Here is a 17932-nt window from a genome sequence, read left to right as displayed (position 1 = left end):
AATTGCACAAACTTGCTGGTCTACTGCATACTAATAATAGTTGGCCTAGTGCTACAAACTTCATAAATCTTTACAAATTTCTTCTTCATACAATTTATGGTTTGCACTTGTTCCATTATTATGTTGTCTTCTTGCTTGTTGTAACAAAAACACTCGAACTGATAATATTTACGACTGCGCTCAAATCGTATACGCGCTTGCCGTCTCTTTCACTTTCATCGCATAACATCATGGAAAAGCTTTGTTACCCATCAGTGATATGACGAAGTGTTTCAGTGTTCAAACGAAATTATTCGAGAGTGGATCTGTGATTTAAATACGCGAATGATTTTCTTTGAAACGCATCGATTTATTTAATGTTTAAGGAAAATTCTTTTTTAATTATTTAGTGCTTGTGGTAATTCAATGTTCTGACATTTTCAATTTAACTATCGTTTCTGTGAAGCAAAAAAGTGCGCAACCTGGTTCGATATTGATATAAACTTATTGGGATTACATCAAGAGCGTGCAAAATTATGGCTAGGGTGAGTGTTATGAGAATAACTGTAAATTTATCAAAAAATGAATTTTGTTAATCGAACATAAGTGATCTTTGACTCCATTTAAAGAACCGATCTTATTGCGTTAGTGATAAGACCAAACACATAAAAATGCTTGCAAATGGGGCCCTTTCCATTCAATAATTTATTGTAGGTATCAGTGGCAGTCTTATTTCAATGATTATTATTGGTGGCAATCTTTGCCGAGTCGAGAATTGATTTATGTTATTCCTCTCAAAGATAACGGCGTATTTGTCGAATATAAAATTACAATCCGTCGCTCCTTTATGCAACTTTTTTTGTCCAACCAATTGTTTTTGTTTTCAATGTGTTCAATCGTTTGATTGGCTTTTAAAAAAAGTTGATCAAAAGTAACAGATAATGCGTCGTCATATACATTTTTACTGAAACAACCCACGCCGAACTATACACATCTCTGACCGTTAGTTTTATTTTTTCGATTCTTGTTTCGTCGCAAGTTCTTGAATAAGCAAGAAAGGGTTGTGTCAAGTAGTTAACCAATCTTTCATAAACGGCAATTGTATCACGGTCTGATCACCAAGTTATGGTGCAGCGGCTTTTATAAAATTTTCTTTATTTCAAAAAGACTGCGCAAAAATGAACTATTTGCTAATTTTCAAGGACCCGTTGATTCTATTACATCTTTTGTTTAATTTGAAATCTGTTATATTAGAAGAAACTTGCAAGGCACAGAGCTTATTTTTGTCGTTGTTATTGGTAACAGATGACTAGCCGCAATTTTGAGCTCGATTTACTATTTTCAAAAAATTGATGAGATAAAATTTTGGAATTTTGATTCAATTTGGCAGTTTGGCCTCTACAAAAAAGATCTATGGCTCATCTTCTGGCTGTATCACGTTAGTTTTACTGACTATTATCTCGTAAAACTATAAATAATAAAATTCGCTCGAAAAAACGTTATTTGGGGAGCTTTCGAAGACTTTCCAAAATTTGATCGGTTGAGATACATTGTGAGAAATAAACTGGACGGTGAGTATGGTCGAGTGGGGTGTCAATGGATAGGGCGAGAAGTAAGCTACAAAACTCCGGGCTAGAGCTTCCTGCTACTAACTTTCCCAACCGCCCAGAGCCATTCAAAAATTTTGGTTTTTTCGATGTTTTTCACTTGTTGTGGCGGCTGGGTGGGTCGAACTTCGGCGTTTGTTGGTCAACAATATTCAGCTCATCGACCTTCATAAACGTACACAATTTTACATTATTCACATCTCGCATGTTGGAGTAATTGATAAAAAACGATTTTCGCGACCACTTCGGAGAAAATTTTTCTAGGGGCCATGACAGCCCAACAAAATTTTTTCGGGAAAAAAGTTGTTCCACGATATTATCAGAATTGAACGACGATTCATTTGAGCCATAGCTCGTTTGGATCGCTGTCGGCTTGAATTCCATATAAGCTGTTCGAAGTTTTGGCGAATTGACTCTTAAAACCTACAAGGTGTTCGATATTTTCACGTGAGTCCGCCTTTATTTTACCTTTTACAAAATGCATATTGTGTTCGTTCCTTCTTTCGATATAAATATTTCACCAGATTGATGCAAAATCTGTTACTTTACTGTCCGTTTCGAGGGATTCTTTTGAAAAACAGCCTACCGAAATCGTACACATTTGCTAGTGGAATTTTGTATATGTACCTGGAAGAACTTCAACTCTAGGAGCCAAAACTACTTTCAAAAAAATTCTTCGAATCTTGTGTTACACGAGTCACACGAGCCGTAGAGAGTCGTGTGAGCATTAATTAGAAAGGCAATCCCATGTACTATTGAGCCGAATAGGCTTACTTATTAGTTTTAAAATTTATCCACACTGAAATATGTGCAGTTAATGTTTTCAACCGAAGACTTACGCTGTTCTTACAAAAATTTCTCGAGCTACACAAAACGTACATGGTCGTGTGGGGTATCATTTGAGTAATTTTATGTGCTTTTGGGCCAAATAGGACATATGCATCCAAACCCCATAAGACCCAAAAGCACATGAAATTACCTTTCCAATAATACCCCACATGACCATGTACGTTTTGTGTACCTCGAGAAATTTCTGTAAGGACAGTGTAAGTCATCTGTTGAAAACTTTAACGTTTAACTGCACACATTTTAGTGTGGATGAATTTTAATTCGGCTCAATAGTACATGTGATTACCTTTCTAATGACACCCCACACGACCCTGGATGGCTCGTATAACTGGAGAAATTTTTGTAAGAAAAGTGAAAGTTTTCGGTTTTTGATCACCTTTTGGTTTTGGTTTCGGTTTTGGTTTTGGCTTCTAGGGTCGAATACCTTTCTAGGCACATATAAAAAAGTCCACTGGAAAATGCGTCCGATTTCGGAAGGCTGTTTTGCAAAAGAGAATCCAGCTTTACTACGCGAGACTAACATGATAACAAATTGTATAGTCATCTGCAAAAGGTGGACGACCTCAAAACAGTCATTTGCATAATATACGATAAGAGTTGATAAGTACAATTTTCGGGTTGGTTGATCCGAGGCGAAGACGAGGTCAATAAACACACAATGATGTGACTTTTTACTTTTCTCGCTAGTATTTTGCGTCAAAAGTTCATGAAATTCGATGAAAAGAACGATTTTTGACCAGCAAGCATGTTAAAATTATTTAAAGATTTTTTTAAATGAAGTTGGTTAATCCCAATACACGCAACAATACTCACATTTTGCAGAAATTTTAGTTGCGCCACGTTCCGCTATAATTAAATTATTACCATTGCACATATTGGCAAAAGTAATTGTTACAATTCATTTCCTCGTTTATTTCTCTTGAACAACGTTACATATTTACGATGTTCAGTTCACGAGATACATTATACGTGCTGTATCGTAACACAACCAAAATATATATATTATAAATGAATGTGATACACCTCTTGCTTCTATTTTTCTTTCACTGATTTATTTTCTACATGACATTTCTTCGACTTAAATCCTCATCGTTTTTCACACAATAAGAAAATCGTATGAGAAATAAATCGAAAAACGAAATAAAGGAAATTACATATCTATCATTTCGATAATATGTTACACTACACACTCACCTATTGTATTTATCGGTATAGATATCTACACATAATTCCTTTCTGTTTTCTTTCACAATACAAATGTTATTGTGGCATGGTGTAAGAATTTTCGACTGAATAATAAATGATCATTATGTATACGCATAGACAGTCATGAACTGAATTTTGACTTTTTCGTCCAGGCTAGTTAGTTCATACCTCATCATGTATGAAAGTGGGTTAAAGCTAGGTTGAGTACTTGAAACAAAGCTAAACAAAGTGAAAGTGTAATGATGAATTAAGTAGAAAAGTTTAAAGGAATTTAATTTCGGCTAACCACAGTCCACCGGTATAACGTGTGCCTTGACATTAATAACTTATGTGAACAAGCATTCCTCAATTTAACCGTTGAGATGCTCTTATAACAACGAAATCATTAAATCTGTTACCATATGAGTCTAGCTTCTGATGTTTTGATACAAAATCTATTACTTCAATATTTTTATCTTACACATAGGACACTTGCCTAGAAGTCATAGATTATTCTTGACATCGCGTCGCGTTGATAATTAACTTAAAAATTAAAAATTAAATTGTGGTTGATCAGCGATTAACCATTATTAGTGCGAATTGATAAGTGTCTGCCCCCTCGACTAATGTCAATCCTCTGTTCCTCTCATAAAACAACCAGCACACAAGAATTTGTGATTAGAATTTATTTGCAATAAAAAAGGTAGAAATCTTGAATCGATGATTCGATTCAGAGAGATTGTATAGGATATAATTGTGACCTTTTCAGAGCCATCAATTGTAATTATCTGTGCGCACAGATTAATTTCGTTAGATGAGTCTTGCTTGATTGGATTTCCCAAATTGAGATATTTATTAATATTAATTGGCCATCAATTAAGACCGTCTTGGAGTGAAATTGATGCTTTTAACAAAAATAATTTCCGATTCATTGAAGAACCCGTTTGCGTAGACAAGAACAAAACCATCAATTTTAAATTAAATCTGTTGTTCATACATCACCATTGTAGGTCAGTTTGTTCTGTTTTATTTTTTCGTTTTTATTCTGTCTATAATGTACTCAAACAAAATAGCGGTTAAGCAAGTCACTGAATCCATCATCATCATTTTTATACTGCTAACACCATCTAATTAAGAGTTTCTCATTGTTGCTGTTTTGTTTAAGTAAATTAAACTTTCTCCGCTTCAGTGTTATTATTAAATTCTCTTGCCATAAAACAATAAATTTAATTTACAATGCTTGCAAATACAAGCCACAATGCATCGGTGGTACTGTGCAGTTAGAATGAAAATGTTGCATTACTCTTCATTAGCGTTACATATGATTTGAGAGAACGACAATTTGTATCATACATCAATCCAACCGAAATCAGTTATTATCGCTCTGTGCAAGCAAGTATATACTCTCCACTAATTCAACAGAGGTGCTCCAGCACTGTACAAATGTGACAAAAGGAATATTTCGCATTTAATTCTCAGAACAAAAGCATATTTCCCTCGTATCTGATATATGAGGCAGTACACATTCCACAATAACTTCATGGCATTAACAATAACAATACCAGCAGACGAAATACATGCAATGTAATCCAGAAATACGCTGATAAATCAAACATGGTAAATGGGATTATCTGCTATGCGAAATGGTTTGAACGAACCTAAGTAAAGTATTCTCTTACATGTCGACTTCATAAATGTCTCGATATGTTGTTCGTTTGCTTACCTACCATACATTATACCGAGCGTGTATCAATTAGCATTTACATAATTGGATACAGACATGCCGTTTTGATAACATACACGAATGGAAATTAAATTCGATTTCGATTCCGGCTGATAATGCAATCAAATCTTGTCTACATAACACGCAAAGAGTGCTTTATGTGGCTGTGTAGGTTCGTGAAATAGCGATTCTAATGTATTATAAGGCTAACGCTAATCCTAGTGCTCCAGACGTGAGTGCATACACACTCATTTTGAAACTGAGAGAGGTGAATGTATGGAAAAGCAATCTAGATTAAACCTGGCAGTAAATGTATGTGCAGGTCCGGTAAAATGAAAACATTTCTGGAGGCTAGCACAGTAATTTGTTTATTTTTAAATTCACCACTTTGCTCGCTCGGAGAGTGTAAAACCAACACGAATAACGAAAACTATTTTCACACCTGCTATCCAACCACTAATATCTACATCATTTTATTCACACACGTTGATACTTCCACAACAGAACATCTAAATTAATTAACTTTTTTATTTTCATTGATCAGAAGCGCCATAATAAATTATAAACAAACATCATAGTTTCCCACATGCGGCTTACTCGTTCATTATTTCACACCTCACTACAACTGAAAGGGAGATTAGTTGGAAAATTTGTTATTTTAATTTTAGTACAAACAGAGCCTTGACTTATGGTTTATAAGAAGAACGCTTCCAAATTTAGTTTAACCTTGAATTATCTGTAAAAAGATCTCGTGGTATAAAGTAAACTAATCATCTCGACTTTTTGCAAACCAGAATCTTCTGGTGAGAATTGTATAAACAATGAAATGAACGTACAATAACAAAAAAGTGATGTTTTCATTGTACGAACTATCTTAACTCGATCATCAACTTAAGATTCCAAACTTTCGCAAATAAATTGTAATCACAGAAATCGATGTGTGCAATTTTATCGGCTGCTTTTTCTACTATCGAATTAATCTCAATTGGAATCGACAAGGTAAATCAATCAAACCGTCTATATGTATCTCAATTTCGAATAATTATGTTCAACGAATTCCTGTTCGTGTACACATACATCGAATCCAGTGGTTTAATCAATAATTTTATGGATACAGTGGATTGGGGTGAAGTTTATTTTCTTCGAAAAATCTTCTACCGAAAGCTCGTCATCACGAGTGATTAAACTTTTTCTTATGCTCATGGAGAAACAGTATTTGTGAAAATTCTTTACAAATTTAATTAAATTTGTAAAGTCGTTGAATTCTCAGTGGTGGATGGTTTAGCGTTTTTTTTAAATAATTGTTTGCAATGAAAAAATAAAAGTTTCACGACAAGCATAATGCTGAATCTCTTACTTCCTTTTAAGTAACATTTCTTGTTTGGTAAAAATCTTCTACCTCGTTTGTCTCAACATTTGCTATAACATAAGAAGAAAATAGCTAGAGCTCATCGCATATTCCCATCTATTGTCCAATTTTCCCTGTCTACTTTATCAAAGTTTTTTAATTAACATTTATAGTGCAATAATACTTTAGTAGATTAATAACATGTTAAGAATTAATCACTCAGCTAAATTGTCCTTCCGATTCAGTTCGTTTATACATTGGTCTGAATCTATTAAATCTTGTACTTCAATTGTTACTTACAAAACACAACATAACAAAATGATTTGAATTATGTGTTACAAACAGGTTATTCCATGAACATAGTACCACTTGTATATCTTGTCGAAGAGCTAGCTGTTAATGATTGGAATCTGAGTTTGTGAAAGAAACTCCAAATAAACAACGGTCGATGCGAACTGTGAGACTTTTGAAACGTAAATACTTAGCTTAATTGTAAAAATACGAGTGATAATTCCATCTCAGCAAAAGTAAAGTGACAACGCCACATGTCATCACAATCATCTTCGCTTCACATCTAAAGCTAACGATGTTTCTTCTTCAATTAATCTAACAAAAAATGGAATTAAGCTTAAGTGCACAAAGAGATTGAAACAATACTTTATTTAGATTACGTATGCAAACAACAACGTGCCAAAACTATAGAAAACTTTCGTTGCAACTTTTCTCCAAGAAAAATTAAACATCCTCAACTCACCCATTTTGTTTACTCCAGCATAATATTGTATTAAATAGAGTATGAAAACACATCTTACAAGTGTTATACAAGGTGTCTTATGCTTTCCCGGTTAAGTCGTAAATCGCTACCTTCAGCATTATGCAAAATCACAAGAAAAAATTGTTATAACTTTGAACGTGTTTGATTCGTCTGGCTTATTTATAGTAAGTAGAACACACAAAATAAGAAGAAATCGGAAAATAATGTTGGAATCTTTCGTTGCATCTGTGTTCATGTATAAATTTAACTTATATCCCGCGTAAACGTAATGCAATGAATACGTTGCAACTACAGTTTCACTGATAAAATTGGAAAGGTCATTTGGGAATAATAGTGGAATTATTCTTGTGAATTAAAAATACTTTGGATTTAAAATCGGTCGGTAAATACGGAGCTAAAGTCGAACATCAATCACTATTCATATTCACTTTGAAACCCCCTTTTTCCTAGAACTTTGTTTATCTTTTATCTAATTTTACATAACATCGGCAATACGTTCCCAACCAACGATCCTAGGAACTATTTTCTTTTTAGTATTCCATATTGTTGAACAGAACACGAACCGTGTTGTCACCGCGAAGATCTATTTTCGAAATTATTTCCAATGTATAGCAGCCGAAACAACAAAATATCAAATGGAAAACTATTGCCGGAAATAAGAAATCGAAGACTCTTACAATAGACTCCGATGTACAACAAGGAAGAAGAAGAAAAACAAAATGATTTTCTGTTCGTTTCCGGTTGGTATGAGAATAGTGTTCTAATTCCAAATTCATAGTGTTCGTGTGAATGGGAGCAGAAAGACATTTCTTTTTTGTTAAAAAAGAAGGAAGATGAAAATAGTATTTTAAGTGAAACGCCTCAATATGACTTGATGTAATGTAGGTTTGTTTTTCTATGTAAATTTGTAGACGATGTTACATTATGCATGCAGATGAATAAAAACACATTTGCTGGAATATATCAATTTGAAATCTCAGTCGACTTTTTGTGCACGTGGATTCCAATTTCATACTCCATTTTAGTGTAGATTTGAAATTCAAGTTTTTCTACCCTATGAACCACGTCCGCTTGCTATACTGTACTGAAATATAGTCACTTGATTTATTCGCATATTACGTATATAACACACACACACACACATGGAAATAAAACAAGGCATCAGAACAGTCGGAGCGTTTGCTGCGACTTAGCCCCGTAAGACCCGTAATCCTATTTCGTCCGTAGCCGTAATTCGCCCGGAACCCTAATACGTCTACAACCCTCTAATGCGTCTGTTACCAAAATGCAAGTCAAGTCTAGCAAAATCGGATGATATTTACTTGATTTATGTGCAAAAAACACTTAGGGCCGAGTAGTGGCCTTAGTCCAAAGGCCCAAATTTGAAATTTTTTTCGACACGTTCTTTTCGGTATTCAATTACCTTCCATAAAAAACTAAATCTAGCAAAATCAGATGAGATTTACTCGATTTATGTACAAAAAACACTTAGGGCCGAGTAACGACCTTTGAGCCCTCCCAACAAGCCCACGTTGCATCTTACCCAAAAACAATGTTCAGCAACTTTGTTCTACTCGTCGAAAGACTGAAAAACACCTATAGGGCCCTAGCTCTAGAAGGGCCGACCCTACCATGCCCATTTTCGAAGTTGACCTTACTTTTGTCGATACCAATCGGGGAAAAAAATAATTTTCAAAAAAGGTTGTGATTTACTCAAGCTAGAGGGGTCACAGACGGACGGACGGACGGACATTTTTTTTTTATTGCGGATTCGTCATCTATTAACATAACCAAATGCTTTGCCCTTACTGTCTGCTTCCAATTCGACGTGTTACAAACGGCATATTAATCTTATAAGCCCCCAGTACTTCGTACGGGGCTAAAAACGTTCGGGTTAAAAAACGCTCAAAAAAGGGTGCTCGTGATGATAGTAAATTATTGTTTGCCAGAAAGCTATATGATAGCAATATTTAAACGTACACTAGAGCATCCCATTACAGTACATAATAGCAGCGTTTCACACATAGAGTCAAAGCTTTTCGAATTTACTCTGCCGGAAAAAAATCCCAAACAAATATGAACAGTCTGGTTCGGTATTAACCGTAGATGTATTATAGGTAAAAGCATATGGATATTCTCCCATCGCCACATAATCTTTTGAAACCATACACATCGTTTAGTGTGTTTCAAATGTGTGTTTTATAAAATTATGGTGAACAGGAGATTATATACTGTTTGCCCGTGGTCGTGCATCGATTTTCTTTAATGAAATGTAAAATTTTTAAGTACAGACCTTGATAATGCTTGGAGTCTGATCTGCTGTGTAATTTTAGATTTTCATTGTAAAGAAGTGAGTCTTAGTGAAGACGACTGGATGGCAAATAGCTGGCAATATCGAATAGAGTCTCCCGTTAACCATAAAGTACACAAAGAAAGTCATTAATTTTAATGCACTGGTTGCACTGATAGTTTCATAAGTAGGTTGATTCTGCTTAAAATTTATACGGTAGTTAGATGTGCACAATAACTTGATTATTTATTTATTTTTGCTATTTTTGCTATATTTACACATTGGAATATAAAATACTTTTTCAAAATGAATTAATGCATTACACTCCACTCCAGCACTATACCCAATTATATCGTGAGTTATTCATTTTGCATATATGCAACGTCATTACGAAGTTCAACAATTCCAAATATTTGTATGTTTGCTGCATACTTTTAATGAATAACCATTATGAACATAACTACTGGCCGTATGAAAATTAATTACGTATAATCACAACATAACAATGCAATTAAACCGATAATTCTCCGATTAAATATAGGTTTTGTCACACGGATTTTCTATGGATGTTAGACATTGAATGTACACCCGAATGAATCGAATTTCTGTGCGTGACAAAACATTGTTAATAAGCGCACGATGGTGACCAGTAAACCAATTTTGAGAAACCTTACAATAAAAGACAGAAAAAAAAAACGAAATGCACTTTTCCAACCTATGATATGTTGTATTGTAAGTCGAACAGGAATTATACCTCAATGACCAAAATGAATAATGTTTACGAATTTTGCATAAAATATACTCTCAGGTCTTGCAAGTTAACAACATAGACATTCAATTAGCTAATGACCGAAAAGTATAAATGCACTTCATTGTTTGTATGTACGACTACACGTTCATTAAGATTTCATTGCTTGTTACCTCCTGTTAGATACAATTTTTCCATTTAACAATTAATGATTTGCTGAAACATTCACTCATCGAAACCGCATAAAAACAGCACAAAACGGAAATGGGCTCTCCGCCATATTATACACCATATAGTACGCTCTGTCGGCAGTGCGTTAATATGCCTTTTTTTTACAAAATTCACATGCGGTGAATCTTTTCTCGAATCAGCTATTGTAAAATATATTCAAAAATTCTCATAAATTTCTGTTTTCAGTATAAGGTCATTGTTGAGTATATTGAGCGTATATTTTGCTTTTTTTACTTTATAGGAAAAGATTCCATGGATTTAGAGTTTGAGTTTTGGGAAAGTATCAAAAACTTACGTTAATTTACGTTTCTTTTTTTGATTTGCAGACAAAAAGTTTTAATTTATGAAGCTTTTAACTACTTTCGGTGGAGAATAGAATAATAATAAATTGTAAGATATCGTTATTTGTAAAACGAACAGGTGCTTACGTTCCATGTAATTTCTTGAGTTTTTATTTAGCGCAAATGAAATGTAGTTTGAAATTAAGGCAATTATTGGTAACTTTGTAAACGATAAAAATGCTCAAATATGCAGAAACTTTATACTCAAGGTCTTATTTCAACATACATAGTTTGGACTTGTTTGCATTTGTTCGTCTTTTTTCGTGTGTTCGGTTAACTTCGAATCCAATTGAATTCTTTGTACTTCACACGTACCCCCACAAAGAAGTATTAATAAATTGGTTTAAAAAAATTAGAAAAAATTCAACTTTTTGAAATGACAAGGGTATGATCAGGGATACACAATCTTGTACTTCATTTGTTCAGACATTCATTTTACTACAAAGATCATATTAACCGTAGAGCACCGGTTATTTCTTTGGTTGCTGTGGATAGCAGATGATTAACTGAATGTTATGGAAGAGTTAAAATTTATTCACCAATTTCAATGCGAAGATAAGAACAAAATTATCGAAACTAAATCGAATGCAAAAACAAAACCGAAAAGAAAACAATCGATAATTATTAGTAATTCTGGTTTATCACGATGAAACTACTAACCAAATTACTTGTTATAATATTTCAATATATCGATTGAAGCAATTAAGCGCAAATGATGTCGGAAACTCTGTAATATTGAAATGCTAGATTAGGATCTCTCCTTCGAAATTAAAGCTCCAAACGTTCTGTAACGAAACAATAAATAGTCGAGTTGGGGTTGTTATATTGATTTTTGTGAAAAAGAATTATTGCGGTCGGTTATCAAGGATAAATAAGTACGGTTGATCAGATAACCGTTTTAACACTGTCGTTCAAAACTTATTAAAAGCAGAAATGAGAAAAGGCTAAACAGCGTTGCTTTCTTGTCTATAACTATAAAAGTTACCTACATAAAGTCCATGGTTGTTTTTTATATGTATAAGCAACTTGCTGAGCGGCACACTATACACCACTCTCGCACATTTCAGTTTAATTAATTTAACAGTCACAAAGATAGTCCGCGCTCGACAACACTTGTGTGCTATTATGTATACCTCGACGATGCGGTTTAGAAATTATTGACAAAATAAAATGCAAAACTAATTTTATCGGCGAGCATTTTTTTACAAATTTGAATAAGTAATTGTTTACTGAATGTTCATGACTAAAAATTCCGATGACAAGCGAAAAAAATTCATACAAAATACTGGAATCACTGTGCCAATAGCGATTAACAAGTTATTGTTAGATGTTACAAGGCAAGAAAATGTTGTGGAGAAACATTGAGATTATGCAAGTTTCTATGTAATCACTTGTAACATTCAGCATCTTAATGAGCATTTTGCGAGACAAGTGCAACAATAAATTGTTTCGGTTTTGACAGCAAGTGTGTAAAAAATATGATTTGTTTTTATGTGAACGTAAAACGGGATTGGCAGTTGTGTGTTAAATGGCTTTCATGTGAATTGATATGAACAGAATGATTAGATGATTTTATTGAAAATGTTTTAGTGAACCTTGGACTATTTCGGATTTCGTTGCATTTCGTAATAACTTGCACGATCGTAAGGTAATATAAAATTAATGAGTCCATTATTCCGTGACCACCCATTCTCACTCTAATCCCTGTTCATTAATTTGTACATCTAAACCTACCAAAAACATAGATGAATTAAACAGTGTACCCGTGTACGTTTTACCACTTTCATTGGATATAAATATAATCTTGAACGGCGTGAATGATTTAATGGTCCATGATTCATTTCGTGTCTTTTTTTATAGAAACTTCTAAACAAAATTCTTCTCTACACAAACTTTTTAAACAAACAAATCTCCGTTTTCGCTCAAATCATAATAATGCGATCTTAAATCAAATCCATTTTCACATTTAACATATTCAGCTCTAAGCCACGTGTGAGTGTGGATACGATTTTTCTTTTCGCTATACGTTTCGAGATTTTATAATCGTGTTGGAAAATAAATAAGAAAAAAATCAAAACAAAAATCGTCCTACGGGTTTTACGTTCGAAGAAAAAGTGTAAATTGCATCGTCGTAGTGTAATAAATTAATAAGTTTGAGTAAGGAAATGTGAAGCTTACAATCAAATTTTATTGAATTCCCTCATTTCGAAGATCAAAACAAAATTGTCTGTTTATTATCTAATGGTGATTTGCATTTGATTATGGCCTTAAATTGGTAATGTTAAAACAAACAACATCTATGATAAACAAATGAGTTATTGAAACATCAACAGTGCGGTTTCATTATTATACACTCGAGATGGTTGTGTGAGATGAGGTGTATGTGTAAGAGCACAACTCCAACTTATATTTTTATGAATGAACGAACTTATCGTTTAATTCAAATAATGTTTCCCAACCAATTTGTAAACAATGTCTGAGCACATACTCTTAACCACCTAACGGTGCTAATAAGCAGATTTGTTGTCATTTGTTTTACCCAAATGTGTAGTCGTGGGATTTCGTAAAAAAATCTTAATTTATTGACCACTTGCTCAGAACAAATTTAAAATCAATTTTCAATATGTGATTGTCCACGGTAAAAATGTATAAATTTAACACATAAAACGTGAAAATTATCATTTACAAAGGTTCGTAAAAATAACAAATTTCTCCGCATCAATTTGCGAGTGATTTATTAATCTGGAAATATATTCGATGGTAATTTATGTGCATTTTATTAGTGAGATGCGCGACTTGATTTTCTAATGAAATTTGAACACCTTAATTAATTTGATGTGATTAAATGTTAATGTAAACACTCTCCGGAGAGATGGGGACAAGCAGATATCGAGAGCATATCAATTTCTCCATTTCTTTTTTTGTCGCTGTAGTTTGTAGGTCCTTACTTCAACATGTTATTAACCTCTGCGACGTGCTTCATTTAGCATAAATTTGCACTAACTTTCCCCTTTGAAACATAGTTCGACTGTTGGTGTTTTTTTTTAATTACAAACCGGTATAACCGAGGGTAAAACTGAAGAAATCTTATAATTATGAAGTAGCTTATCCATCAGCTACGTTAGAATTCTTTATTTAATTTTGTGGAGCAACCTGATTTTAAGAAGTCAAAAATACGTATAAAAATGCAAGTCAAGTTTGGTTAGTTAAATGTTATTGACAGAGACGCGACTTCATTATCAAAACCTGAAATTATAATCTATTGATCGGACACATATTAATTATTATTGCTCTTCAAGCAAGTTTATCTGAGCGTCTCTCTACAACCTTGAACCAGTCCAAAAATAATATAAACATAATCAAAAATCATCTACTAGGTATATATTAGAAGCTTTCATCTTGCAATTTACATTCAGTTCCAATTAACATAAACATTTATTGATTTGTATACGAAATGAGATTACTTTGTGACATACATTATTTACAAATTTATTTGCCAAAAGGTTATACTCTGGTTTCGTTCAATCGATAAACTCAATTGAACTTAATTTCAAATTGTTTGCTATTCCCATGATTTTAGCCGCTCCATCATATCATCACTGTGTATTGAATATGTGTGGTAAATTTTAGATGACTTAAACTGTGTCAACATACGAAAGCTCTTAACATTACTGCAAATTTAAAATGTTCAAAATTAATACAAACGACGCAATATGAACACACATATGTTTCAGTTAAAATCCAAGATTTTAATGTACAACAGCCACTTAACACATGAATAATTAAGAACATTTTAACTTCAGAATCGTTCCTACAAAAACACATGTATGTGGACCATATGTATATATCCACAACAACAATGTTCCGCAAAACAATCATATTTATTCTGTAAAATTATAATGATGTAACCGTTGTTGGCACAGCGCACGGTATTTACGTGAATTGTGCCTTTTGTTCATAAGTAATTGACGAATTATTTGCTTATGATGAGGTCTTGTTCAAATCTCAGTTTCGTTGAATTTTTGTGTTACGTTGTGAAATTTGTCGGTAAACAAATTGTAGGCTTCTTTTGGATACTTAGGTAATGATTTTAGATCTTAAGTGTAAACCACTTATTCACTTCCCTGGGGTTTGTTTTATTATTTTTCTTTTCACTTTTTCTTCACGTGCATACGTGATTCTTGGAGTAATTTAATTTAGAGGAAGGGATCATCATAAAGTCAATTAAATTCACCGTGAGCTGCCGCATGGATATCGAAAATGTGAAACACTCAAACAAGAAGTGAGGACGAGATGGGAGGTGATTGAAGATCCGGCATAGAAAGACTGAACGTAATAGTATATTACATCCATGTTTGGAGATTTTTATCCGATAGGAAGGAAGGCCAGAGCCGAAGGCGAGGGCTATAATCCCTCGAGGCAAAATAACAATTTTCAAACACTTACGTATGTATAAGGTATTTTGCAAAGCCCTGCGAAAATGAAAACGATGTGTCCCTTGAGAAATAGTACATTTCGTTCCTAGGACTAAAAGTCTTTTTTAGCGTGTGAGAAGTTCGAATTCGCTAAAAAAGACTTTTAGTCCGTGGTACAAATAGTATTTTTCATATTGGACGGAGAAAAAGTGCGACGAGTGCACTTTTCGGGTCCTAGGTATGAAAATATCGTTTTCGCAGGGTGCTGCAAGTAAAATTTAACATACCTTAGTTGTTAAACCCTAGAGATGAAAATTAAATTAAATATAACCTCAAAATCATCGCCTCGAACGGATCAACAAAATACACACGAGAACTAATCTTTTTATCGCTTGTTATGTAAAAGACTATTCAATTTCAATTGTTCTCGTTGCGCTGAATGATAGGGAAAATTTTCCAAATATTGAAAAAAATGGGGATAAGAAAAATTCATGCAGTTTGCAAGCCAGAACCGACAGCAAAACAAAAACATATTTTGTTCCTAATTTAAAAAAAAAGGTTTTCAACATCTGAATAATTTATGGCTATAGTAAACTCCCGTTCAACGTATAGTAAAATTGACTATTATCAGGCGTTTTATATTCATGCATTCTCATAACACTACAACCTCTTGTATACCAGAAGCAAACAATATATTACGTAGAGATACTCGAAAGCAGTTGTTTTCGTTAAATTGTGAATTGTTGATTGTTTAGTATGAATAATCAAACGTTCAACGATCCGCTCAGTGTAAGGCAATGAAAGTAGATAAATAGGTATGGCCAGTCCATACAAGTCCAGCTCCGGCTAGAATAAATTTGAACGTTTGGCCATACCTATCCATTTACTTTCATTGATGTAAGGGTCGTCTTCTGAAACTTTTTTTTTGTTTCTCCATATCGATAGCTCAAACTATATCTTTTCTATCTTGTTTGTCTTCATCACATTAATAATGGTTTTCTCTCCATTTCAGAATCCATCTCATACCAATATACCTGAAATTGGAATCTCATCCCGAATTCCACAAATTCGCGCAGCTAAGCAATCAAAAATAGCGAAACCATCCGGAACGGTGGGATCCAAATTATCAACATTGCCCAAATCATTATCAAACGAAAAAATATGTCAAGCATCTAGTCTGGTTCATAACACTACGAAGACATTGTTTAAGAGTAGATTTGGAAAACCGCCTGACCCGGAACTACGGCCAAAAATGAATCCACAGCCGAGGCAACCCGCACCAGTTTCAGACACAAGCTCATCAACTAAAGATTCGACTTTTGCTATCAGTCGACCAGCTCTAAAACGTTCAGATACGTTCGACAAATCTGAACCGAGTGTTGTTCCACAAGCCGTAGATGTAGGAAATAATTTAACGCAAAACGTGATGAGCAAACTGCAAGAACAGACATTTACTACAAGCAACCCTTCTATACGCATGAGCATATCACCAATTGCTCCATCATCTGCACAATTCGCAGTGCCTCGGACTATTACAAAGGTTAAGAAGGTGGTTGCTGCACAAATCAGTTCTACACCATTTCGTGAAACTCCAATTGCCAATTACAGCACAAAATATCTGTGCAATGAAAAACCGTTACCGCCGATATCATTCGACATTACTGGCACAGATCCGACAGAATTTTCCCAAACTACGCAAGATAAGTCACCGGCAACTAATCAGTCAGATTTTATTGCTGATACTACAGAGCCAAGCTTTTTGTGTCAGGCGAATCTGTCACCATTCGACAATACCGCTACTTGTTCGACGCCTTCAGTAATCAACCGGAAAAATAATCAGTTAGGCTCATTGCTGGACGCGACCTGCGATAATATTGCCGATACAACAGAACCAAGTTTTTTTAGAAAATCTACACCAGCTGTTCCACTACCGTCGCTGGAAAAATTACATGATTTAGCCGAAAACTTGAGGGATGACAATTTACTGGTGGACACAACGATGAATATCTCCAAAACTGATTTGAATTCCACCGTAACTGTGTCGTCAAATGAAAGAATCAATGACACTGACAATGACGAATCAACAATCAAAAGTACCACTATGCTTCTTTGCCTCGGCGATGAAAGTAGACATGAAAATACCCTCGTTCCCTTAGTACCAGATCATGCAGAAGTAATGGAAATTGACGATAGAGGAAACATGGCTTCTAGTGGTAAGTGACTCGTCAAAGAAATTTTTTGTAAGGTCGATTTTTTAATGCGAAAAAACTTTGATGGAAAAGTGCAGGAACTTGGTACTTGGAAGTTTTTACAGTCTGATGTAAATTTCAGAAACTGAAAATTTTGTATAAAAAACGGGAAACATTTTCTTCTTCCTTTTCCCGATATGATTTCCATCAGTGTGAAAATTCTCGCTTTTCCTCAAAGCAGTTAGTGCAGTA

At 34.1% G+C, this 17932-nt stretch overlaps 1 protein-coding gene across 3 annotated transcripts in view; it reads left to right on the top strand.

Annotated features, from left to right (window-relative positions):
* Positions 1-258: 258 nt before the first annotated feature.
* The window catches only part of LOC119076360, a 55706-nt gene continuing 38032 nt past the window's right edge, over positions 259-17932 (top strand). For 2 of the 3 annotated variants that reach the window (XM_037183059.1, XM_037183060.1), the window contains exons 1-2: positions 259-524; positions 16504-17704. In XM_037183059.1, coding sequence (XP_037038954.1) covers positions 516-524; positions 16504-17704 — 1210 coding nt within the window. In that variant the 5' untranslated portion in view covers positions 259-515. Of the gene's footprint in view, positions 525-12384; positions 12725-16503; positions 17705-17932 lie in introns of those variants that run through there. The other variant, XM_037183061.1, reaches the window with a different exon arrangement.

Source organism: Bradysia coprophila, unplaced genomic scaffold (genome assembly GCF_014529535.1).
Source record: "Bradysia coprophila strain Holo2 unplaced genomic scaffold, BU_Bcop_v1 contig_232, whole genome shotgun sequence".
Taxonomy (NCBI): domain Eukaryota; kingdom Metazoa; phylum Arthropoda; class Insecta; order Diptera; family Sciaridae; genus Bradysia; species Bradysia coprophila.
Note: the sequence above shows the minus strand (reverse complement) of the source record. Positions and strands in the feature narration are given on the sequence as shown.